The sequence below is a fragment of the Halichoeres trimaculatus genome, unplaced genomic scaffold (assembly GCF_033239565.1).
Source record: "Halichoeres trimaculatus isolate MK-OKI-2021-1 unplaced genomic scaffold, fHalTri1.1 fHalTri1_scaffold_1, whole genome shotgun sequence".
NCBI lineage: Eukaryota > Metazoa > Chordata > Actinopteri > Labriformes > Labridae > Halichoeres > Halichoeres trimaculatus.
In genome coordinates, this window is record NW_027437179.1 from 43,336,465 (window position 1) to 43,363,715 (window position 27,251).

General features: G+C 42.3%; 1 protein-coding gene across 3 annotated transcripts in view; it reads left to right on the forward strand.

Moving 5' to 3' along the window:
• The window catches only part of grip2b (glutamate receptor interacting protein 2b), a 355,529-nt gene that overhangs the window by 140,047 nt on the left and 188,231 nt on the right, over positions 1-27,251 (forward strand). The window contains exon 1 of one of the 3 annotated variants that reach the window (XM_074668247.1): positions 13,112-13,352. The exons of the other annotated variants lie outside the window; for them this stretch is intronic. Within the exon in view, the coding sequence (XP_074524348.1) occupies positions 13,193-13,352 (160 nt within the window). The 5' untranslated portion in view covers positions 13,112-13,192. Of the gene's footprint in view, positions 1-13,111; positions 13,353-27,251 lie in introns of those variants that run through there. 3 annotated transcript variants of the gene reach the window in all.

A 27,251-nucleotide genomic window follows, 5' to 3' on the forward strand; every position in this document is an offset into this window, starting at 1 on the left:
ACTTCTCTGAAACAAAGCTTGATTGTTCTTTGTAACTGTAAACCACATGAAACATATGGTTACTAAACACATTTATGTCGTTAAGAGGTGTAGTTCCATGTCCTGCCAGAAGGTGGAGCACCCCGTGTGTCTCACTGTTTGAGTTAGTCATTAGTGCTTCTCTGCTGCTCCCCCTCCCTCTTTTCCTCTGAGACGTCACAAGAGCAAGGAGCCGTTTACACGGCAACGGTTTCAGGGTGAAACGTGTTTACACGGAAACGGCGTTTCAGCCGACCTAAGACAAACTTTTGAAAACGGCCTCCAGAGTGGGATTTTTCTGAAACACTGCCGACACTGTTGCCGTGTAAACAGTAAGCCGGCGTTTTCAGTGGAAACGCTGACGTCACACTCCACCTTGTGCTTCATGCATACAACAGGACAACAGGAAAACAGTCCCATTGTTATGATCATCGTGGTGATCTCCCGTGTTGAGCTTGTTCTGCTCAATCTGCTGAATCTGTGACTGTCTTCAACTAAACGAGCATCTGTTGCTCCACTTCTGCTCTTAGCATTCACCAACACACCAGATGATCAACTCTACTTCAGAGGAGATCTACCAAAAGCTGCTTCAGGACAAGACAGTTATAGCGCCAGCTATAGGTTTGGCATGATTACTACAGTGTTTTCAGCCCCTCAGTGTTTCAGTGTAAACACAGATTTTTTTCACTGGGTTAAGCATTTTCAGATGAAACGGCCCAAATTCGAAGAAACCCTTGGACTGAATGCTGTAAATCAAACCAAAGGAGGAGCCACTCCATCCAGCTCTCTCTCTCTCTCTCTCTCTCTACGAGTCCTGATTGTTTTTTCTTGTGGTGGATTAAGACCCGAATTCTCTGATTCTGAACCCTGAAGGCTTCAGTGGCGAGCCGATACCAGAGAGCCTGTGGACGGAGCAGTCGCACGGTGTGGCAAGCCGTGAGTTCTTCCCTCAGCAAACCATTCATTCATTCATTCATTCATTCAAGGCCATTCATTCATTTCATTGCCCAGACTAAGATAGGATGCAACTCACTACAAACCTACCTGGGTAGTCATTGGGACTGGGTGCACACGATTCAAGCTGAACTGAACTTTGACCTCCTGTCTTCAAGAAGACTTTGAGGAAAAACTAAACTTTTGCTATTCTCTCAAAGGAGGGAAACTTCTAATTAAACTTTTGTTTGATTTATTATTTTGAAGGGATTTTATTTTTGTACCGTTTACTAGATTTTATGTTTGTACATTATCCTAAAGTTGCCAGTTAATAAGGCAATAAGACTGTCTCTGTTCAACGCAACGTTCACTTTCTTTTGTGGGTTAAAGGTGTTCAACTTTCCAAACCTAGACTGAGACCCTGTTTACATGACAACTTTTCATCTGAAAACGCTAAAACGCAGTGAAACACCAAGGGACTGAAAACGCTGTAGTGAGCATGCCAGGCCTGTAGGTGGTGCTATAACTGCCTTGTCCAGCAGCTTTTGGTAGATCTGCTCTGAAGTAGAGTTGGGCTGATCATCTAGTGTAAGAGCAGAAGTGGAGCAACAGATGCTCATTTAGTTAAAGACGGTCACAGATTCAGCAGATTGAGCAGCACAAGCTCAACACGGTAGATCACCACCATCCTAACAACAGGACTGTTGTATGCGCTCGCGTGAGGCGGAGAGTGACGTCATAATTTCAGCTGAAAATGGCAGCTTGCTGTTGACACAGCAACGGTGTCGGCAGCGTTTCAGAAAAATCCCACTCTAGAGGCCGTTTTCAAAAGTTTGTGTTTTAGGAGTTGCAATGCCATTAATGTGTAAATGCAAGGCCGAAACGCAACAAAACTTTTGCGTTTCACCCTAAAACCGTCTTGTGTCATTAGTCTTGTCCTAATCCCTGAGTCTCAAGGTGCTAAATAACAAAGAGCCTCATGCCAATTACAAAGAAGACGAGTTGCTGTGATCATACCAAAAGCTTTGTTTCCACCAAGGTTGGATCAGTCGATCAGCAGAACTGACCATTCTTTCCACCAATCAACAGACTGCAGTGTTTCTAGCTCCACCTTCTGGGGCTGGATCAGTTTAGTCTGGCACCCCAACAGAAGGGAACTAAAAAGTGGGACGGTACAGGTTGGTAATTTGGGGACCTGTCCCGGGAATTAGTCAGTTGAAATGTCATAAAATGTACCGACACAAACCGAACTAAACCACTTGGTGGAAACGGGGCTAAAGTGATGCCCCTTGGCTGTGTGCTGCTAATCTCTCTCAATAAACAGCCAAATAAAGAAGAACAATCTCTCATTTCACCAACAACTTCCAGTTTTTTCTGCCAAACTAAACAAAAGCATCCAGGAAAACTCACAGAAACTTTTTTAACGTTAAAATCAGCAGGAAAATCTTCTCTCTTTAACATCTCTCCGATGATTGAGCTGCCAGCGTCTTTATTGGATCATCTGGATCTTAGAGGTGTTACTGAACTCATCAGCCTGGTTGTCTTTTCCCGCCTCTGCCTCAGGATAAATGGAGACGTGATAACGTGGATCTGAAAGAGGTCTCAGCGAGTCGCCGTGGTCACGCCTCAGAGTGTCCGTGCATATGCTCAAAGTTAGAGTCGCTTAGCCCGAACGCTGTGATTAATTCACTCCCCCGCTGCCGCCGTCACACTGTTTCATAACCAGTTCATGAGGAGGACTCATGACGCACACACACACACACACACACACTCACACACACACACCATGTGTCTCAGTACCAAACTTTGAACGCGCTCCTGGCATCAGGAAATTATCCCTTTAAACCACTTTTAGTGAATTAATGAAGAACAGCGAGTTTACAGAGTGTGTGTGTGTGTGTGTGTGTGTGTGTGTGTGTGTGTGTGTGTGTGTGTGTGTGTGTGTGAAAGCAGTGGGTGGGTGCCTCTCTGTGTTTCCCTCATTATGAGGATCTACCCAAACAGACTAATGAGGAGGAAATTTCCATCCAGCCTGAGCGTGTTTTTAATCTGAGAGTAAAGGTCAGGGACAGTTTACGCCTGCTCCTCTGTTAGCTCATAAAATAAACTCCTGTGTGTTTATTCTCCTAACACTTTCACTCCCCTGAGAGGAAACACAGATGTTTGTGGAGAAATGGCATCGAAGTATAACATGTATGGATGGAAACGACTTTTCTTTCTTCCCTAAAGTTTCACCTGTTCTCGACGTTTTCCTCCAACATTAGGTCAAACACTGACAAACGTAAGAAACTCAAACATCTGAAGGTGCCTATTCGATGTTCACTCTTCAAATCCTCCCTGAAATACATTCATGAGAAAAGGATATCACCACTTGATGTTTCTATTTGATCATTTCATGGCCCTAAACTCAGCATTTTGCCGCCGTACAGGCTGAAGGCCTCACTTTCAGACTTTAAAATCAGAAATGGTGTACCTCAGGGTTCAGTCCTCGGACCGTTATTTTTTACCATTTATTTTGATAATATCAGGCACGATGCTCCAAACTCAAACTCTCACTTCTGTCTAGGGCTGAACAATTTATCGTGTTCAGATCGAAATCGCAATTTTAGACAATGCAATTTTGAGATCGCCAAAGCAGCAATTTTTTGCAGTGCTCCTGACTGACTCAGGATCTGTTGTGTCAAGTATCATACACATTCTGTTTTACAAATTTGTAGACAATCTATATGTAAAAAGTGCTGGTAAGCAGGTCAACAACACAAAGCCTCTGTTTAGGAGTAGAAGTTGATGAAAACAGATTATTTATCATCACTATTGATGATTAAAAAATCGTGAATTGCAATATCTGCCAGAAAAATTAGATCTTTTCCTAAAATCGTTCAGCCCTACATGTGAATATCCCAAAGCTTGATCTGAAGAAAATCGTGAATCGAATTGAAATCACAATATCTGCCAGAAAAATCGCAATTCAATCTTTTCTTCAAATCGTTCAGCCCTCCTTGTCTCTGTCTCAATTTTGCTAGTGTTTATTGTAGAGGTAGGCCGATATATCGGGCTGATATTTGGACATTTGTCTCTATCGGCCATCGGCCGTATTTTCTTTTAAAAAGCCGATTTTTGATCCGTTGTATAAAATGACGCAATTTTTGATCAGGCACAAAAAAGATGAGCACCTCAAACTTGTGGAACCACTTGGATACATTACATACTTTTGTTCAGATTATATTAATAAGTTTAAATTTCTTTTTTGACATTTTAAGAAGAGTGTGAATGTTTACTACTGCTTGTTACATTGTGTGTTTACTCAGACAAAATATGTCATTGTTTTGAAAGCTGAATAAATGTTCAGAGGACTGGACACGACTTGTTGTAATAGATTTCTTTTAGTTGCTCAGAAATTGCTGCGTTTCACAAAAATGTGATAAATATATATTTATTTAACAATCGGCCTGAATATCAAATTGGAAAAATCGGCTATGCATATCAGCATCGGCTGCCCAAATTTGGAAAACATTGGCATCGGCATCGGCCCCCAAAAAACCCATATCGGTCGACCTCTAGTTTATTGTTCTGCAGGGCTCCTCAAACCTTTTTAGACCGTGGACCTCCTCATTAACAAAACAATAATTAGCATTATTATAATACAATTTAATGATTACTGTGTAGAAAGCTTTTCTGTTGACTAAAGTAAAAACGAGTTCATGGCCGTCACAGAGCTAACAGAGTGCACACATTATGGCAGAGTCACCAGCTAAATGCAAGGTGAGCTACGTTTCCTTTTTAAGTTTACTGGACGCCAAAATCAACATGTCTGTTGGATGAGTATCAGGGGCAGGTAGGGATGGGTACTTAGGTACTTTCATAGGTACCGACCGAATTCTGTGAAAAGTACCGAGTACTGATTTACATAAAATCAAAAGGTACCATGTTAAGTACCTGAATGCATTTTTGTGACTGAGGGAGTGGGAGATTTTCCATGGTGGACATGAACACAACACTGCAAGGTTATATAATGAAAAATAAATATCTTAAGTTGAGTTTTTGGTATATTTCATTACTAAACAAATTGATATTTTTTTACCACATAAACACAAAAAAGTACCAAAAAGGGGTACCATTGAGAACTGGTACCGATTCCCAGGTATTGGGCATCAGTACTGTATCATTTCTCTGCAGCGTTTTCAATCAGAAACATGAGAAACATCAACTGATTTACAGACACAGGAGTGAGCCACGCCACAAGAGGTCCCCTCGCATCGCTAACTCCCAATCTGCTTTACTAGATATTTGGGATTATAAAACTACCAAACTACTGGAAACACATTCATGGAAAAAAACTCCAAATCTGTGATACCGTCTTTACAGATTTTTATTTTTATTCTGCCATAACGCCCAGCCCCATGCAGGGGACACTTGCTCTAAACCTGCACACTTACTTCCAAAAGTTAGCGTGTGTCTTCAACATCACTTTCTTCATCTTCTGGACAAAATTTAATTCACTTCTCCTCCTACGGCTTTGAGGAAACCCCCATAAATTTTATATCAACACGTTCAGTTTGATTGGGAATGGTGTGCCCTGACTTTTCTCACTGTTTTTCAACTTTTGGCCAAGTTATTCACAAAAAAACACTGAAAAAGTCACATTGTAAATGAAAAGGAATCTTCGACTTTCCCCCCAAAATTCCCTGAACTTTGAGATGTTCAAACTTCACTTTCACTAACACCAGCATGCAGACGTCAACTGGAGGTCTGAGCATGGAGAGAGCTGAACGGTGGCTCTGTTGTCAGGGAAAGACCGCTGAGAGCCGAGCTTTTAGTGTTAAAGTTAGAGCTGACGTCACATGTAAGTTCTTTTGACCAAAAACAGGAAAATAAAGTGTGTTGTTTCCCCCCGGGATCGTTTTTCTCTTCAGCGTGAGCTCAGGTTTGTAATGAGACAGGTGTGAGCGCCTCAGACGAGCCTCGCGTTGTCCTAGCTTCACAGACTGAGCAGGAACTGGTTCATTTGTCTGAGGATGTTCAACTTTTTGCACATCCTGGTGTTTGATTGTTGCTCGTCGTCCTGAGGATGCTAAGCTTGTGCATCGTCAGTTTTCCCGCTCTGTATACGAGCGTTTCTTCCAATTCTGGAGTGGCGTGTCTAATCTGGATGTTTCCCGCCATTCACAGAGAATAAAAGCTTTTAATTCCAGGCGGCGCCGTCCTGTTCAAACCGGGCTGTCTGTCACTCTGTGTTTGGTTTGTGAAGCGTCAGAATGAGTCGATTGACGCTGAATGACATGACTTAATTGTAAAGTTGCGAGGTCTCCTCATGTTTATCCAGAACATGTGACCATCAGATTAATTATCCCTCCGTTTAAAGCTGCGTGAGCAACAATTATAGAAAATAAAGGCCACAGAGCTGAATCAAACGCCGCTGTAATCAGCGCGAGGCGCTGCGAGCAGCCGGCCTTTCTCTGCGGAGGTAATTTCCTCCTAACACGCCGCTGCAGCAGTCAGGAGGAAACAACTGCTTTTAGGTTGAAGAATTGCTGACAGAGCTGAAAGCTGGGTCTATTTCTGTCTTTCTGACTCCTGCAGAGTCTCTAATTCTCTGGAAGTTCATCCTCTGGAGCTGAGGAGGTGGTTTTACTGCTCCGTGTGTCTGACAGTCTGCTGCTGACCTCCTTTTCACTCTCTGAGCTCTCCGCCAGCGCACAGATCACTGTGGGGTCGCTCGCTGGAGTCGCTAAAGACAGGACGATCACTATCGGCCCGTCCTCTGTGACCACGCTGTGTTTGACCTCAGTCAGGGTCAGAGCAGGAGGTTGGATGGTCATAGAAACCACACTCCTTTGCAGGGACACATGAAGATGAGGTTTCAGCAGCTGGATCATGATCCCAGGTCTGTCCCTAGAGATCCTAAACCAAGTCCAATGAGTGATTCACGCCATGCTGGACCAGCTCCATCAGTTTTTCCTGTTTGGGGTCAGGGGAGCTTAAACTGGCTCGACTGAGAAAAGTTGAGAACGTCCATGAACAAGTCTGCTCGACAACTTCTCATGCACAGGCTCCACCAGCAGATGATTCAGAGTGACTGATCCACCTGATGAAAGAAAATCGACACATGCACAGGGAGAGCATGCAGACTCCACTTTTGCGGTTGTAACCTTCTTCCTGTGCAGCTTCAGCGGGAACCTGCTGTCGGGGTGTGAATCAAAACTTGTTCCTGTTAAGAATCAATAAGAAATGTTTCAATCCATCAACATCATCAGCCTTTATGCTTAATTCATTCCCTTATCAATTCTTTACTCTACGCTGGAGCTGCAGGACCGTACGTCCACTAGTCTGCTGCAGCTATCTTAGCTTAGCTTAGCAGTTAGCTAACATTTCCCAAGAAAACTCTGATTCAGGATTTTTTCAAAGAAAAACTATTCAATACATGCAACATGGTATAAATCTCCAAAAACAATACAAACAAAATAGCACTAGCTTGATGCTAACGTATATGGGAAATTGCATTGATATGCTACCAGTTAGCATACATTGATATAACTTTGGTTTTACAACAAAATTTCAACTTTCGTCACACAAACATATCAGAGTTACTCTTTAAACTTTCAGGCAATGAAAGAAAAGTTACTGCAGGCTCATGGAGGCTTCATAACTACAGCAAGGTTCAAAACAACTTGTTATAATCACTTAGAGACACTAGATGGCCTACTTCAGTCAATAACATGAATCAAAACAGTACATCAAAACGTTACATGCAACCTAGTTTATTTTTATTTGACATTTTTTTTACTTCATTAAACAAATGTTTTTTTTATTAGACATTTTTTGGTATTTATTAAAAAGATATTTTATTTATTAGACATTTTTTTTATTTATTAAAAATTTTTTAAATTTATTAAACATTTTTTTTATTTATTAAAACATGTTTATATTTATTAAACATTTTTTTATTTATTAAAACATGTTTATATTTATTAAACATTTTTTATTTATTAAAACATGTTTATATTTATTAAACATTTTTTTATTTATTAAAACATGTTTTTATTTATTAGAATTTTTTTTTATTTATTAAAAAATGTAAAATTTATTAAACATTTTTTTATTTATTAAAACATGTTTATATTTATTAAACATTTTTTTATTTATTAAAACATGTTTTTATTTATTAGACATTTTTTTTTATTTATTAAAAAAGGTTTTTATTTATTTGACATTTTTTTATAGGGGTATCCAGATCCTGTGACCAATTTCATATGTATCCATTTATAATTAAAATAATTTAAAGTTGTTGACACAGAAAACCTGCAAAGCTACTTTTTGTTTTTGTCTCTTTTTTGTATTATTATCAAACCTTCATTTAACCAGGAAAGACTCATTGAAATTAAAAAATCTCTTTTCCAAGAGTGTTCTGGCCAAGACAGCAGCAGCAGCAAAGTTACATTTCCACCATAGACACAAATACACACAAATTCACACACACTTTACACAACACAGCATGGAAATATGGCAAATACCTCTAGGACTTATGTCAGACAAAACACTTACAGACAGTTGAATCTGCCTCCTGAGCATTAAGGGCCTGTTTTAAAGCATCCAGAGAGCACAGTCCAAAAAGTTTCAAGACTTTCTGTGGAGTGTTCCAACTAGAGGGCGCTGCAAACTTAAAAGATTTTTTTGCCAGAAAAATCTTAAAGTAGCCTCTCCAGAGCCAAAACGTGTACTGTTTTGCACTCTAAGAAGCCAATTCCTGAACCAGAATGCAGTGTTAGGAGGCAAAACCAGCACTTAGTGCACTCCTGTCCTCCAGGAGTGGATCCATACAGGGATTGAAATCTGGGGTGCTCCTGGGTCTGTGACTACAGCCATCTGGAGGTCCTGATTTGACCTGGACTGAGTACGGACAAGGTGTGAGATTGTTGTAAAGGAGTTAGCTGCTCAGGCTTTAACCCTGAGAGGTGGTGAGACACTGAGTGAGGGCTGCAGGGTGCTTTTCCATTAATGCGATTAAATACAAACAAAAACAGTGAAAACTCCTGAACTCAAACCCTGAAAATCAAACGCCATCAGACTTCCACTTTTTTTTTCTTTTTGGGTAAGGTTGACCCTCCTCCAGAGACAGCTGGGGGTCCAGAGTCTGTGCTAACCTCACTTTGAGCTCGCTGGCCGTAAAGTTTGGGACTCTGGCCCTGTGGTGCTCAAAAACAGGTTCAGGTCTCTGACGATGACTTGAGGAAGGAGGAACAGAAACCTGCTCCACAAACTCATGATGGGAAACAGTTCAGATCAACATCCAGACCTTCACATGACGAGTCCTCCTGAACCGCTCCGTCAGCATCCGGCTCCAGAAACCTCCGTCATCTTCACAGGTCGACTTTTCATTTCCTGCCAGCGATCAATTCTTCCAGGAGTCGCTCTTTTTCCACCGGCTGAACCCTCACTGCAGGATTACAGAGCGTATGGATCGACTGGGGTCAGTAATTATAGCTATAGACCAGGCTGCACACTTTCAGCTCTGCAGAGTGTGTGAGAGAGTGTGTGTGTGTGTGTGAGAGAGAAAGGGAGTTAGCAAGGGCAAACGGCAGAGTGTGTTTCATACAGCGTGGACGTTTGTGTGTGGCTGTGTGTGAGGAAAAGCTTAGCACAAGTGTCCACAGTGTGTGTTGTCACGCTGGCCTGCTCAAACAGTGTGTGTGTGTGTGTGTGTGTGTGAGAGAGGAGATGATGAGCTTATTATGGAGAGACACGAAACAGATTAAAGAGCAGATGAGGAGGAGGAGGAAGAGGAGGAGGAGGATGTGGAAACAGAGACGAAGAGGGTCAGGTTTGATGGAGAGAGGAAGAGGATGAAGAGGAGGAAGAGGAGGAAGAGGAGGATGGATTGTGTTGGGGTCAAGGGGAAATGAGGAAGAGGAAGATCTGAAGCTGAAGATCTTAAAAACCAGAATCTCTCACAGCTGTAGAGACGTTAGCGGTAGCTTCACGCTAACTAGCGGCTACTTCCTGTTTGTCAGCAACTTCTTCCTGTGTCACTTTGATTAGCGTTTGCTTTAAAGAACATTTCTGCTCTGGCAACAAATCAACAAGTTGCTCCACGTCCTACGATCGTCTCCTGTCAGCCAGCCTCCTGATTGGCTATCGTCGGCAATAACTGTGAAAAAGTTCTGATGTTTGTTGATGTCGGGGTGATCCTGGTCGGCCTGCTCGCTCCAGGAGCCGTCGGTGAGGCGACGTGTGGGGCTGAATGTTCTGATGTGGTCGAGAGTATAAATAGTGGACAGCCTGGCTCCACCATTTATCATTGTACGGTTTTGAAGCCAAAATAGGTGCAGTCAATGTAGCAGTTTGGAGCCAGAGTCTGTGCAGCAGAGACTGTGAGGGATTCTGGGAGAATCTGAGTGAAGCTGGGTGACAAAAATAATAATTATTTTTTTCTTTCAGGAGTCTAATCACTTCCTGACTCTACCTCCAGACATATTTTACAATCCCTGAAAAAAATACACGAGAACATCAGCTGTCAATCATGGTAAAACCTCGTTTTTAACCTCGTATAACTAATGAAAATTAAACTTTTCAGAACAAAGAGGACTTGGATACAAGACAGCCAAATGATATCTTCAAATCACCACAACAATCAGACGTGAGAAACATTTCTACCAGGTGGATTAATTTTTTAAAGTTTAACCACAGCCCATCTGGAATGACTGGGGAGATGGATTTTTAAACCTATACTGCAGCCAGCCACCAGGGGGAGCAGTTTTTGTGGAGACCTCACTTCGAGCCGAGCAAGAGGACGTCCATTTTTTTTAGAGTCTATGAGCGAGACACAGTGTACCCCGCTAATAAAACCAACGAAGAAGAAAAACAGGACACACAGTCTGCAGCGTTTCTAGCTCCACCTTCTGGGCTTCATCAGTAAGTCTACACCCCGACTAACCTTGCAGAGCAGAGGGACCTGCCTGATTCAGTTTCTGAACTCCTGCAGGTCCATCCTCCAGGCTCCAATGACCAACAAATTCACTCAGCTAAATTCTGACCGGCCAATCAGAGAAGAGAGGCGGGAGCTGTGGGAGCAGACGTGACGTCAGCAGACTTTCCTACTTGTCAGCGTTCCTTTGATTCTTAAGTTAAATTTATAAAAACAGAAGCTGTCGTCTGACACCTTTTTCACAGCTGTTTCTTGTGATTCAGTAGTTGTTCATCTATTGTCTCTCACAAGCATCGGCTCACATAAGCTACGTCACACCGTGGCTTGATGTGGATTGGTCTGTGGTGAGTGTGTTAATCAGAACGGTCGTCCAATCACCAGCTGCTGATATTTTTGAAGGTCCCGCCTCTGAAAACAAATCCAAAGAGCAGCTACCCAGATGGACTAGTGAAATATTTCCGTGGCAGACATATGAAACTGTCCGTCTGGCGTGTCAGGTTACACCCTGACAGAAGGGAACTAAAAAGTGGGACAGTACAAGAAAGGACGGGTACCTTTCACATTTGAAACAATACGGTACCAATGCTCGGTACATCGCAATCATCACCGGTACTCAACGGTACCAATTTTTGGTTCTTTTTGTGTTTGTTGCAAAAAATATCAATTTGTTAAATAATAATATTTATATTTTTTAATTTAACGTGTTTTTCTTCAATACCTAACCTTGTAATGCTGCATTCAAGTCCAGCATGGAAAATCTCCTACTCTTCCACTCCCTCACAGTCACAAGGATGCATTTAGGTACCTGAACATGGTACCTTTTGATTTTACATGAATTGGTACCTGGTACTTTTGACAGAATTTGGTCTGTAACTATAAAAGTATCTGATTGGGTACCCATCCCTAGGTACGAGTCGGTAACTTGGAGACCTGTCCTGGATTGAGTCAAAGGAAACGCCACAAATTGCGTGCTGTACTGAGACGAACCACCATACTGCATCCCCCAAACTGTCTGAGTCCTGGATAGACCTGGAGTCAGGTGGACTTCAGGGAAGCATGAAAGAGTCCAAAAGCTCCAGCTCTAGTTTCTGCCTCCTCTGGATCCAGAGCTCTTCAGGAATCTCCAGTTTGGACGAAGAGCTGAACGAATCCTGAGCTACCAGCTGAGCACGGCGTAAACGTAGCGTCAGCAGAAGAAACAGCAAAAGTTTGTAAATCTAAAACGAGAAACGATCCTTAACCCTCTCCAACCACACGTCCAGAGAGGACGGAGCTCAAAGAAACCACCAGAAAAATCAAACGAAGACTAAAAAGAAGGTTTGAAACTAACTCCAGCTCACAGATCTCACATCAAATCACACAGCGACTTTCTCTGTGACTGACTTTGTCTCATCTCTGGTTTGTTTTTAACTCCAGCTCTTTATGCGTGCGTGTTTGGTTTGTCTGATCTTCTTCTCTGCATCTTGTTTTCCATCCTCTCTGTTGTTCTCCGCGCCGTTTTATCGCGGCGTGAAGCTTTCATATGAGCCCGCAGAGGGACTGCAGGTTTAAATTAGCTTAAAGCTAACTCTGTACAGGACATCAAACAGGAACAGGAAGACCGGCTTTGTGGAAATGAAAGGAGCAGAGGAGAGGATTTAAGGAGCAGATGGAGGGATAGAGACGAGGAGGAAGGAGGAGGGATGGGTTTGAGAAGTTAGGAGTGGTTGTTTTTTAAGCGAGTGCATGTAAATGTGTGTGTTAGCGTGTGTGTGTATCCTCACAGACGGAGTGAAGAGGAGATAATGGAGCGTGGAGCTGCACGAGGACATGAAGAACAGCCCCCTGCTGAGTTTATAAAGAAATAAAGGAGTGTTGCTTCATCTTTTATTGCCAGGATCAGGGTTTCTGGAGGTTTGAAGGTTTGGAGGTGGGACTGCATTAAAAAACAGCCTCCTCCTCCTCCTCTCCTCCCTCAGCGCCTCACCTCCTTCTCCCGCTCATCAGATGTCCGCTGCGCTAAAGAGCAGAGAGGGAAGAGGAGAGGAAGACCAGAGTGAGATGAAGGTGTCTGAGGGGGCTGGACCCCAGTAATTAGCTGCTGCATTGTGAAGGGAGGCGAGGAAGAGGAGCAGACGGGGAGAGGAGGCAGAGAGCAGGGGGGTGTGGACGGGGGAGGGATTTTTGGAAACCGAGAGAGAGAAAGAGATTCACTCTCCTGGAACGACGGGAGGAAGAGGAGGAGGACGGCAAAAGTTGCAGAGTGAGGAAGAGGAGTAAAGGAGGTGTAACCAGATCCACAGCTGACTCCTGCAGCCCGGTCAGCTCCGCTCGCCCAGGATGGACAAAGTGGAGCGGGTGATGAAGATGGTGAAGAGGATGTCGCCGAGGAAGAAGAGGAGGGAAGGAGGAGGAGGAAGAGGAGGAGGAGGTCCGGGGGAGCTGGAGAGCCCGGACACGCTGTGCGACGAACTCTGCCGCTTCAGCCTCTGCATCAGCGGTGAGGGTCGCACCGCCACGTGTGTGTGTGTGTGTGTGTGAGACTGTGTTTTGATCAGCAGACAGGTGTGTGAGCAGGTCTCCTCTCTGACGCTGTGTGTGTGTGTGTGTGTGTGTGGGATGTTTGAGTCCTGGTGCTTGAGTTCCTGTGCAGCTCTTCTCTCTGAGTGTATCCCCTCACAGCAGGGAGGCGTGTGTGTGTGTGTGTGTGTGCAATGCAGAAAGTGTGTGTTCTGATGCTCTTTGAGCTGCTTTGTTTGCAGAACGTGAATCCTCACACTCTACAGTCTGTGTGTGGAGCTGGTTTCCAGAGAGAGGAGCTGTGAAACCCTCTGAATGATGCTCACGCTTTAAAAAAACAACCTGTGAGTTCATTCCTTGATGCAAACTGACCTTAAAGTGCATTTCTGCAAAATTCCCTCAATGCAAAAGAGATGTGTCCAAGCCCAGGTTTCTGTCTTCTTGCATCTTGCAGCATCCCCAGAATAAAAGAGGCCTCTGCATCCCGTTATCCCCGTCATTAATTTGACTCCTAATCAAAGCAAAACTGAGAAAATAAACTTTCGGGGTCATTAAAGAAGATTTAAAACCACCCGTTTGGGTCGTGAACTCATTAGGACTTTGTTTACCGAGCTCGTTGTCTTATCTCAGAGTGAAGCATGGCTTCATCCAGCAGCGTCTGTTAGAGAAACTGAAATGACCGATCTGTGCGTTTGATGTGCTGAACCTCGCTGTTTGTGCCCCTGGTGGTGCTCCTGCATGATGAAACCTTTTTTAACGTCTGACGCTAAAACTGGTCAGTGTCAGGAAACAGTTGTTCACTAATGGGACTCCTTTAAAGGCAGCGCCCTGACCACAGAGGAGGAGAGACGAGCAGAGCTGACAGAGATCATCACAGGCTTCAGATTCAGGAGTTGGAGGTGTGTGTGTTCAGAAACAGTCTCCTCTGACCTCTGGCATCCTGAGAGTGTTCACAAACTCCTGATCAAAATCTCAAAACCAGCTGAAAAACTTTACAAACTTAAATTTTGCTCTGTTGGATCTTAAGAAGATGCTAATCAGAGCTTCAAAATGTAAACTGTCTCCTGATGGCGAAGGCTAAAAAGCTTTCTCTCTCTGAGTGTGCTCAGATTGTCCCGTCACTGAGGTTGGACACAGGAGATCCTCTGCAGAAGGTGGCAACTGTCTCTGTGGAGATGCTGCAGGGGGCCTCCTTCATGACTGAGGGCCCTGGTCTGTGTGGGAATGGCTGGGTTTGGACGTTTACCGATGAAGATATCTTCACAACTTGGAGCAACGTTCACCCTAACCTCCAGGAAACTTGCAGACTTTTTGAGGGCAGGGGCAAAAAGAAAACGAGGCACAAACAGGGTTTTCCAGCACTGAAGAGGGCGCTACATTTAGCATGTTTTTCACAGGGAACTTTAGGACACATTTTTTGCCACCTATGGGGGCAGATCCCTGTGTTTGTCTTTGTGTTTAGCGCACATCTTGGCTCCCAAGAAGACACTTACCGAACTGATCTGATTTCAGGACAACCCCCCTCTTTTCGAGACCAGGTGTCAGAAAAATACTTTGATAACCAGAATTTACTTAAACCGTTTTAATAAAATTAGGAGAAAGCCATGTGAATAATACTTTGACTGATTTAAGATCTGTGTTGAAGTATAATTATTATGAACAGTGTTGGGAAAATGACTAAGACTTTCCCCAAAAAAGTAACTAAATTAGTAACTGAATTACTCTTTCATAGATGTAATCATTTACCAGGGAAAGTAATTCTTGTTTGTGTAAAAACCTGTAATTCAGCTGAAGAATTCAGTGTTTGAGCAGGTTTTTCTCTTGGACATAAAGTTCATGTCTGTTTTTGTCTTTTCCATCTCTGACGGTGAAGTGGTTTCTGTTTCCTCCATCCTGAAAACTTGGTCCAAAAAGCCAATAAATCAAGCACAGCAGCATTGTTTCCAGGCTCTCATAGCCCCTCTGTTCAGAACGCTCTGATTTAGTGGGCGTGGCCTTCATATGTAAACGAGCCACCGCTGATACCGCCCCGCTCTTCCACGTCACTGAGAGCGGCGCCACGAGCTCCGAGTGCACAATGTTTAGAAAACAGAGAAGCTCGTTTATCGTAACATTACAGGCTAAAACAACAGGCTAACTGCAGCTAAAGTTAGCATCCTGAAGCTAACACAGAGACAGGGGGGACACTGAGGAAAAGCTCTTCCATCTGCTCCACAGCACACAGCATTTAAAATACTCACATTTCCAGGGTCCCAGGTTTGTTGGAGGATGGTTGGTAATGCGCCTGGATTCAGGACCAGTCTATTGGCTAGCCCTCTGTTGGACTGTCCAAAGTTGGAAAAGCAGTCGGCCGTGAAGTAACTAGCACACACATGCTCAGTTTTACTGAGTGTAGCTGGAACATTTCCTGATAAATGAACTCTAGACACTTAGTCTGTCTTCTTCTGAGATGGGAAGCTTGAGCATGGAGCTATGTGGCTGTTTACAGCCAAAAACAGAGCAGTGATGGCTCTTCAACTTTGGCATTCTCCTCCCCGCTGCTGGAGAGATTTCTCGCAAATCCCCAAAATCCAAACAGCTGGTTTTAGGTCAGGATTTTACATTAACAAGCTCTACTAAGAACAGGTTTGGTCATTAAATATCACATTTTGTGGGCTGGGAGGAAAGACAAAGACCCACACATTTCACTAGAAGACTTAATAAAGTGATTTTTGCAGAATATGGGACCTTCTGCAGCTCCTGTCCTGAGTCTGTCTGAGTGATCCAGGTCAGGAAGACCTGACAACTCTCCTGGTTGAGGAGGATTCTCCTGATTTTTAACCCTGTCTCTGGATCCACTCCTGACCTGTAATTTCTCCACGTTAAGAGACTCCACTCTTCAAATCCAAAGGTGTGAAATGTGAATGTTTCCAGCTGGTTTTGATCAGGTGTGTCTTTATGAGACCGTCTCAAACAGAGATTTCCCGCCTCAGACTCTGGACTTTGCTTCAGTCTTGCAGTGGTGATGCTGTCTTTGTGCCAGTGTTTGCTGCATTGCCTTAATTAGCCGGTCCTGCCGTGTAATTAGCTCGGCGCTGGCTGCTGTTGACGCTACAGTTTGTGAGGAACCTCATGTTCTTCAAAGACTTCTAAAAGTGTTTCACACAGAGTTCAGATTTTATTTTTTAACCCGCTTTGATCGTACACAAACAGCTCGGCGAGTGTGGTCCACGGCGTTGAGAGGGGGAGAGTGAGAGGGGGAGGAGGAGGAGAGGAGCGTGCCGCGTCCCCCCTCCTCTCCTGTACATCCCCTCATCAAACAATCTTCCTAATCGCTCAGCAGAAAGTGCAGCAGCTGACTTCAAACAGCATCAAACCGCCATCAGAGAATCAAACGATGGACCGCAGGCGAGGAGAGGTCACTGTGACAACGCCCTCATCTAAACCCCGTCAGTATGAGCCGCTTCACACGCAGTGTCCTTGTCCTCGCTCTACATGTTGCGTTTCTGTGGCTCATATCTCAGCAGCAGGAGCCGCAGCGTTTAGTATGCCTGCTGCGAATCCACAGACGTTGATTCAACATCACGTCTCAATGGCGTGGCCTCCAAAAAAACTTCTTCATGTCGCTTCAAACAAACCGTCTCAGACGAGGAGAGCGTCGCCTGAAGGATCCAGAGCGCTCTCTCTGAGTCTGTTTGCATCTCTTCACGTGGGTCACAGCGTCAGGAACTTTCAGAAACCCTGACGAGTTTCACCATCGCTCTGATTTCTGACTCCTCCTCTGAGCTGGTCCACGGTCTGAGCTGAGGGTCTCGGAGGTTTAGCTGGAGTCACAGGTGGATCTCAGCTCGCCACCTTCCTGCCAGAACAGGAAGCAGCTGTGCCCCTTGGAAACTGAGCTTTAAGCCAACTCATTTCACTCTCCCATCTTAAAGAGGGGGTGTTGAGCTTTGGTTGAGTCTTTATTTTGTCCCTCTGGTGTTACCGTAGTATCTTGACATGATTCACAGCTCAGTGAAATCTGTTTTTCTGGTGTTTTTTAAACCTCAGCCTCTGTCTGAAACACTTTGTCGTAGCTGCTGTCTCTTTAACAGACCCTCCTTCCCTCTGATTGGCCAGCCCTCTGGAGGCCTGTCGTCAGGCAGATTTTTGGGCAGAGTGTTTTGGTCTTACAGACAGATTCAGGGACTCTTACGTCATATTTGTTTTAGTCGGGGAAACTCATTTTTGAAGGCATCTGTTTGAACCAGATTTCTACGTTGGGAAAACTGTCTATTACTGTCTTTTACCATCTTTTAATGTCTTTTATCTCTATCTTATTTTGTTTTATTGTTTGTTTTTCTTTACCTTCTTTTACTCCTTTTCCTTAATTTATTAATACTATTATGTGTTTTTATTTATTTATTTATTTCTATTTAATTGCGTTTCCTATTCTTGCTGATTTTATGTTTTTTATTTGGTCCTCATGCTCTCTTTTTAAGCTGCATGCTTCTTGTATTGTCTGGGTTTCTACAAAGTACTATAAATTATGGAAAGGACCTTTCCACCCCATGTCCTTTACACTGTCTCTCTCTGTTAGTCTTATTTTAAACTGTGCTTTTTGTTTTTATTTTATTGTGCTCATTGTTTGTTTCTTTGTGTTTTATTTGTGCTGAATGCTTGTAAAGCACTTTGTAAACTTTGTTTTAAAAAGTGCTATACAGATAATAAATTTATTAATTATTATTATTACATTTGATCCAACGTATCACCCCTATGTAATCAGGGCTGGGTAACGAACGTAGGTTTTATGGCACCGTCTGAAACGCTTCAGCAGAGTATGAAAACCTGCCTCATCTTTCTGTGCAAGCTTTGGGTCGATCACGTGGTCGGTTGTTGCCAACGTAGCAGCTCTGTTGCTGTGTTTAGCAACCCTTCAGACCCCTTTAGCAACTTTTTTAATGGAAAAAAAGTCACTACCGACAAATCCAGAGACTTTTCTGGAGTTTTGAGACTGAAGTGACCTTTTTTGTTTCCATAACTTCTCTCTTAAAATTATGAGTCCTTCATTCTAAGATGTTGAATCAGTTTCTTCAGCTGTAGCTCCTGATGTTGGGTCTTTGTCTGATCCTCTGTTCACTCCACACAAACAGAAACACACTCTCAGACTGAAATGTGGTAAATTAATTTTTTATGAAAGCAATTAACAAACGCTGGTGCATAAAAAATAATGAACTCTCCCAAACCAATCAGAGACAAACAGCTCTGTGTGTTTGACTCAGCCTTCATTGCTCCCTGCAGGGCGCCATGGCGCTACGCCAGGACATCTACACGCAGAAACTGAGAGCTGGGAAGCAGAGGAGAGGCACAGCTCACCTCTGTCTGTATGCAGAGAGTTTAGGTGGCAGAAAAAACACCTGAATTATCGTCCAGGTTAAAATGAGGGCGATTAAAGAGGCAGAGCTGCACCATCTCTGTCCTCAAACATCCTTTCCTCTTGACTAAACTGTGCAGGGCCCCACACATGAATTTTAATAAAACAAGCAAACCTGATCCTGAAATTAGAATGAGCGCGGTGGATTTTCCCCGCAGCAAGAATTCAGATCGACCTCAGGCGACGGGCTTGAAAGCAGCGCAGGTGGAAAGAGGAGCAGCTCATGCAATCAGAGGGAAATACACAGCATCAGGTTCAACATGAGAAGGTTGTTTTCACGCCTCATGTCGGGATCAGGGGTGACGTAAACAAGAGGCAAAGGTGTGGATCTGAGGGGAACAGAAGAAAGCTGTGTGTGATCATATAACTTTATTAGACCGTAGTTAGTCAGAGCTCAGAGGGAGGCTGGACTAGGTTCAGACACTCCAAGATGGTCCAAAAGTCTCTCCAGATTGTAAAGTGACCAGTGGACAGAGCCAGGAAACATCCCATCCCTCAGTGTCTGTGCTGCCTCACCCTTCCCCCTCCCACATGTGCAGGTCCTCGAGTTTTGTTGTAATGGTTTATTATGTGCTGAGCTGTTTTATTTTTTCCTTATCTGCACTGTGCCCCCCTACAGATCCTAGTCTGGTATTTGCTTTTTCCCTCTTCCTCCCTTGTGTCCTCTTTTTCACATCTAATGAAACAGGGTCCTCCCGCTCCTTTCTGCCCCCTGTTATATGTCACCGTCTTTACGTTTCTTAGAAGGGATGAAACTGAATTGTAATTTCATTTCTCTGAAACATGTGCAGTGATGAATAAAGCTAAACCATACCATTTAGATTAAAACATCTCTCTTTTATAAGGATGCCCTGGCCAAGGCACCAGCTCCTAGAGTTACAAAGTTAATAAACAGTCAACAAACAAGACAAACAAGACCATCAGATCACCAGTCAGGGCTCTACGGTGGCCAGTGAGTGTCAGACGGTTTGCAAACGCCACGACGGAAGTTAAAAGAGGTTAATAAACCAAACAGACACAGGAAAGTTATGAAAGTTAATGATTTTTGTTTTTTAACTTCATCTATGGTTAGAGATTGGTTCTTTTAAAGGTACTGACTAGGGATGTTCAATACCACTTTTTATGCAGACCGATCCCAGTACGAGTACTCCTTGAGTACTCACTGATACCAAGTACCGATACTACTAGTACTTTTGAAACATAAAATTTCAATTAACAGTGACAGATCACTCTGACATTAAGTCCAAATAAAAGTCAAACAACTCTCTGAGTTTAGAATTTTTTTGATAAATATTAAAAATATAAGTGCACGATAAAACCAACAACTGTCAGAGTTTAAGTATTTTTTAAAGTAAACTTAAGTGCAAAATAAAAAAGTTTAACTGTAAACTCTTCCTAAATTCATTCATGTGTTCTGAAAAGGACCTGGTGCATATTTGCCGTGGTGTTAAACCACAGCAATTAGCACCACCTAGTGGCGAGGAGGACTTGCTCGACAGAAGATTTTTTTTCCTAGAGTATCTGCTGCCTTCACGAGTAACGATACCTTGAAAATAGGCTGGTATCGGCCCAATACTGATGGTACCATGTTTAGGTACCTAGCATCCTTGTGACTGCGAGGGAGTGGAGGAGAAGGTGAATTTCCCACTGGACATGAACACAGCATTGCCAGGTTATATATTAAAGAATAAATGCATAAAATTTAAAACTTTGAGCTTTTATTATTAAACAAATTCACATTTTTGACCACATAAACACACAAAAGTACAGAAAATGAATACCGTTGAGTACCGGTACCAATTTCCAGGTACTGGATATCGGTACTGAATCATTTCAAATGTAAGAGGTACTCATCCCTATCTATGATAAATAGCTTCGTAGGGGTCTCACCTTATGATATCCTTCATGGTACTTTTATTTTTTTGTTCACCAGTAATACTTATCTTACATTTAGCTTAATGAATCAGTCATGTCATAGCGTTAGCATCAGAGCTACAGTTATCACAGCTGGAGTTATAAAAGAAAACAATCATGAACTTACTATAACAACTTTTCTGTGTCCGTTAGGGAAACTGTCCTCTTACCTTCTGTTGTGTAGTGGCTTTTGCAAATCAGCTGACACCTACCAGCCACCGTAGTGCTCCATCCGTCTGTTATATAAGGCTGACAGACAGACGGACACTCTCATATAAGGCACGATAATGTGTGTAAAAAAAAAAACAAACCTGAGTCAAATCTCAGAGCAGATTGATACAGAGAGTCCATCATTTTCAGGGGAGAGGAGGTTGCATGCGTATGAAGAATATCACCACGGTCAGTCATGGACGGATCAGTCTCCTTCCTGCAACAAAAGAGAAACAGCGTTAGTTGTATTTTTGAATTCATTGATAAGTTTAAAGCTGGAGTTGAAACTTTCCTGCCAGCAGACGTGTCTTCTGTATATTTGTATCCATCTTTAGACAAATATTTAACGACAACACGTTAGAGTATTCGTCAGGAGCACGGCTCACCGAGGTTGTAGTGTGTAAAACGTACAAACAGATGATGATTCAGTAGCAGGATTAACTTCCTGTCAGAATAAGCCGTCCTCCCAGCTACAGATATTTACACATCCTGCTCTACAACCTGACTTCCCCCGAGCAGCTGAGGCTCTGCAGCGTTTCCACCAGAGACAATTTTCCTCTCCAATCTGCATCTTGTGATTGTGGCTCGCGCTCTGAAATTATCATCTGCAGTCGAGCTACGGCGCAGATCCTGCAGCATCTGACGGATGGAGCAGATGAAGCAGATGAAGCAGAGTGGATGTGTGTATGAAGACGTTAGTGTTGTACTGTGTGACCTTTGGAGCTGACCTCCGCAGAGAGCCAGGGACAGCGCTCTGTGGCGTATGTGGCGTCTGTGGCGTCTGTGGCGCTCTGTGGCGTCTGTAGCGTATGTGAAGCAGCCGCTTCGTGTGGTTTAAGTTGATTTAGTTCAGCCTTGATAACAACCTGCAGCAGGATGTTTCCCCCTGAGAAAAACACACACAGACGGACGATTAATCATCAGGTGACAGCTCCGTGTTCGATACACACTCACTCCACACAAAGTGACAGATGATGGAGACAGAGAGCTCCCACCTGAGGAGGTCCAAGGAGATCCTGCCAATTCATTTTCCATATAACTGCATTATGGAGCAGAAACACTAAAACAGCGTGTGATGGGAATGGGCGATACAGCGTTTTATCCACACCTCAGTTTTTAACCTCAGCCTTGAGATGCTGCTTTGAAGCAAACAATGGAAACAGAATAACAACACTGACTTTGTTAATTGGTGATTCTTCGATTAAGGGAGTTTATCTGTCCCCAGGGTAAATATACAAGAAAAAAAAAATTCTTTTTTTTTCGATTTATATATTTATTAATTAATTTATTTATTTATTATTATTATTTAACAAAAAACGAATTTGTAAGTTAGGTTGAAGAAGTAATGAAAAAGAAAAAAAAAAAGTGTGTTCTGAGTGTTGGGAATTTAAATATGCAAGAATTTCAGTTTTAAGGGACAGAAATATTTCACCATAAATAAATAGCAAATTCTAAAAAATCTGAACTATATGAATTTGAAAAAATTCCTATTGTGTGTATATATATATATATATATATATATATATATATATATATAATATACCCTCTAAAATTGAAAGAAAAAAAAGAAAATCGAAGAAAAAGGTTTTGTGGAATCTTCAAACATGCATCAATTCATTTTCATAACTAAGAAAGTCAATAAAAAATCATAAATGGCAAAAATAATGTACAAATGCAGAAAACAACACTCAAATACAACTGTCTGCTAGAGGTGTCAAAAGTTTTCACATTTAACACTCATGTAGAAGTATATAGATGGTAGTGTTTAAAAAGACGTTTAAAGTGCAAGGGGAACAAATGTCATTAATGACCAAAGCTTAAGCTGCATTACAGGGGCCTTAAGTTGTTGTCTTTAAAAAAAAGAGAAAACTAAAGAAAAAAAGAAAGCTCTAAACACCATAATGACTATAAAGTTTTGTTAAGATGTTTATATTGACCAATAGTGTCTGATTGAACATGGGCTAGAAGGATTTTAACTAGCTAGCCAAAATATCACAACACCCCTATGATTATGTGAGAGCACCTGTCCTCCATATGTAATTCAAATTAAGTTTATTTTCCACACAGTATCACTGCATTAGTAATTTAATGTTACTGTGGATAATTTTCTGAATAGTTTTTATGTTTTTTCCACATGAGCCACCATACTTAGTATGTGCTGTTTCCTGTTTTGTGCCAGTAGAGTGCAACACTGAGACTTCTTCATGTTGACTGTCATAATGCACAATCCAATTCACTCTACCCCAATGGAGCAATTTAGGCAGATGGGTTTTTATTTCTTTGAATGTGTTTTTGTTGATGTTATTTTTTTTAATTTATCTTTTTTTTATTTTATTATTTTATATTTTTTGTTGCATTTTCTTATGTTATGTATTTATTTATTTTCTTTTTTTATTTTTTCTTATTTTATTTTTTATATTTTATGTTGCATTTTCTTATTTTATTTATTTATTCATTTATTTATTTATTTTCTTATTTTCTTATTTTATTTTATTTTCTAATTTTATTTTGTTTTATTTATTTTTTATTTTATTTTATTTTTTATTTTTTTATTTTTGAAAACAAGCCGAAATGAAAAAAGGCTATTTTTAAAATGTAGGGAGTAAAAAGTACAGATATTAGTCTGAAAATGTAAAGAGTAGAAGTAAAAAGTCAGCTAAAAAATAACTACTCCAGTAAAGTATAGCTACCAAAACGTCTACTTAAGTAAGGCAACAAAGTATTTTTACTTTATACCTCTGCTATCTGCATTAAAACAGGAAATTGCCAGGAGTTTTTGACGACTATTTTCAAAAACCAAACCAGTTTCTGTCCTCAAACTCTCCGTATGACTCCTCACCAGGTCACAGTCATCAGAGAAATAAACTGAGTATAAGCAAAGATTAAGCACTGATTGAAAGGGAAAGTGCAGACAGATGTAAAGATGTTTAACATCTGATAAAGTTTTGGGGAAAGAAAGTTGTGTCCCACCTCTACCTCCTCCTGAAGATGATACTTGACCCCGTGCAGCTGCCGTAGTTTATGTCCCAGGCTTGTTTATCTGTTTTCTTTCCTCTCTCATAGCAAACCTTCGCTGCAGCAGCGTGTTGGCTCTGCGTTTGCTTTATATGAGTCTGGGTGAGACCTTGTGGGTGATGTGTGGCCCCCCTCGGCACATAAAGCATCTTAATAACATCTGGGTTTGTGAGATGCTCCATCACGTCAGACTTTCACTGAGCGCGGGCTGAGGTTAGGACAGGGTGAGGATGTTTCTCTGCTTTGATTCTGAAGGTGTATGAATCGTCTCCTGTCGGTCGGTTTAATCCAGACTCTGCCGTCAGAGCGCGGTGACGGATCCCGTCTGGTGGACGTGGGGATCCCATCTCTGTGGTTACAGAACAGGAAGTCCTGCTGGCGTTTGGGGATCAGAAGCTGGGGCTGCTGTGTCTGACTCTGAGCTCAGGAGACACGTTCAGCGGCTAAATTTAGGAGTTAAATCCTCCTTTTCTGCTGCTCTCTCATCTCTCCACCCCCAGCCTCCTCTCTGTGTCTGTCGCCCTGAATCTTTCTCCCCCTCTCCTCTCCTCTCCTCTTCCCTCTCTGGATGATGCTCCAGCGGTGTGTGGGTGGATGTTTCATCCCTTTCCTCTCCTCTTTCAGCTCTGAAACCTTCTAACCTGCTAACTGCGGCTCTGTTCGTCCTCCCTGCGGCTGCTTGTTGTATTCAAATGAGCTTTTTAATGTGAAAACACAGAGAAACATGTTTAAAATCAAAGTAATTACACTCAAATGTAAATGATTAACCTCCCCTGCTGCTTTATTTTTTCTGCTCTGTGGTTTAACCACATATTTATGAAGCCACCAGCAGCAGGCTCTGATAAATCCTCTGCTGCAAACTGTGACTGATCCAAACTCTCTGTGTGACTCTATCACTGCAAAGTTCAGTCAGAAATGTGACGTAGTTAGCGTGAACAGTCATTGCCTGTGTCATCCGAGCATCCTGGCTTCATCAGGAGATAGTTTTTTTTTTAATATCATCAACATCAACCTTTTTCTCATCACATTTATTTCCAAAGCTGCAGTTCAAAAAAACTTTCTCCCAGACATTGGTATTAACTCCAATAATCCACACATGAAAAGAAATCCCAACGTTCAGGTCCATAAATAATGATTATGGTGAATTAAGTACGATAACACAGGAAAAAAGTATTGAACACACCATGGAAAGGCTGAATACTTTGGACAGGAAATGCTCCATACCACCTGAAATCTGTCAGTAATTATTACTTGAACTTCCAATTAGTGCAAACCAACATCAGCTGGGCTAGAGCAAATTGATGGTCCTATAAAAAAGGTGTTTTTTCACCAAGCAGTTAAATAGCACACACCTCATGATGGGTAAAGGCAAAGAGCTCTCTGAAGACATTCACAACCTGATTGTTGCTCAGCATCAGAATGGAACTGGTTACAGACTTATATCAAAGCACCTGAATATTCCAGTCAGCACCGTTGGGGCCATTATTCACAAGTGGAAGAAGCACCACCTTACCATCAACAGGCCACGCACAGGAGCTCCTTGAAGATTTCTGACCAGGGAGTCAGAAAGATAGTCAGAAGAGGACTCAACCAGCCAAGGACCACCCTGAAAGGGCTCCAGAAAGACTTGGAGGCAGCAGGTACAATTGTTACAGAGAAAACAATAGGCAATGCACTCCACCGCCATGGCCTCTATGGACGCTCAGCCCACAAGACTCCATTCCTCAAGAAAAGGCATGTTGAAGCTGGTTTAAAGTTTGCTAAACAGCATCTTGACAAGCCTGTAGAATACTGGGAGAATGTTGTCTGGTCAGATGAGACCAAAACTGAACTTTTGGGCTGTCATACTACAGACCATGTTTGGAGGAGAAATGGCTCTGCACATCAGCCAAAAAACACTACACCAACAGTGAAGTTTGGAGGTGGAAGCATCATGGCATGGGGTTGTTTCTCATCTCATGGTGTTGGCAAACTTCATATAACTGACGGAGCAATGAATGGAGCCATGTATGGGGAAATTCTTGATCTGAATCTGCTGCATCCACCAGGATGATGAAGATGAGACGTGGCTGGACCTTCCAGCAGGACAACCATCCAAAGCACACGGCAAAGTTGACTCTCAAATGGTTTCAGAAAAAGAAAATCAATCTGTTAGAACGGCCTAGTCAATCACCTGACTTCAATCCAACTGAACATTTGTGGAAAGAAGTAAAGAAAAGGGTTCACCAGAGGGCACCAAAGAATATTCCAGATTTAAAGACAATCTGTGCAGAGGAATGGGCCAAAATCACACCTGAGCAGTGTGGGCCATTAGTTCAAACATACAAGAAGCTTCTGGAAGCTGTCACTGCAAACAAAGGCTTCTCCACTAAGTATTAGATGAGTCTCAGTTAGTGTGTTCAATACTTTTTTCTTGTGTTATCGTACTTAATTCACCATAATCATTATTTATGGACCTGAACGTTGTGATTTCTTTTCATGTGTGGATTATTTGAGTTAATACCAATGTCTGGGAGAAATTTAGTTTGAATTGCAGCTTTGGAAATAAATGTGATGAGAAAAAAGTTGTTCAAAACTTATTTCCCCACTATATGTAGATGAAGTGTGACCCCTACAGTAAGCATCCATGGGTAATTGAAAACATGGAGTAGTTTGCAGTTCTGCTTACGATGACGACGTGTATGATCCAAACCATGTTTGAAAAAGTGGCGCTGTTGCAGCAGCCGAGACTTGAGCTTACAGATGTGTTGGGAAGTGCACTTTGATGATGTGTGTGAAATTTGAAGCAGATTGGCCTTTAAATGAAGAAGGTACAATGACTTGATGGTTCATGAAAAGAAATCAGAGTTTAAGGCGCCGCCATAGATACACCCTTTAACTTCAGGACATGACCTGATCAGTGATGCTTTATGATGGCTTGAGAGATATTTCTGAAAACAATTGAAAAGAAAATGTCAAAGAAGGGATGAGTTTTTCATCACAGAAGGAAACATGACTTTCTGAATTGTAAACTTTGGCCGTCAGCTGTGGCCACACCCATCGAGTTCAAATAAATCCTTTCATAAATTTTCATCGTCCATGAGTCTAGTATAAACAAGCCAAGTTTGGAGTTGATCAGAGAAAAAACTTCGGACTAGTTTGTTTAAATGCGTAGGCAAAAAATCATAAAAATCCCATATTTACATCCAAATTACAAACTTCCTGTTCAGAATCCAGCATGGTCATAAGAGACTTTTTTGTCGGTCTAGACATGATAGATCTAGCCAAAAAATGTCAGAGCTCTAGCTCAAAGTAGCCTAAGGGGCTGCAGTTTTTAGCCACTGGGGGGCGCTATGGAGCATATAGTTT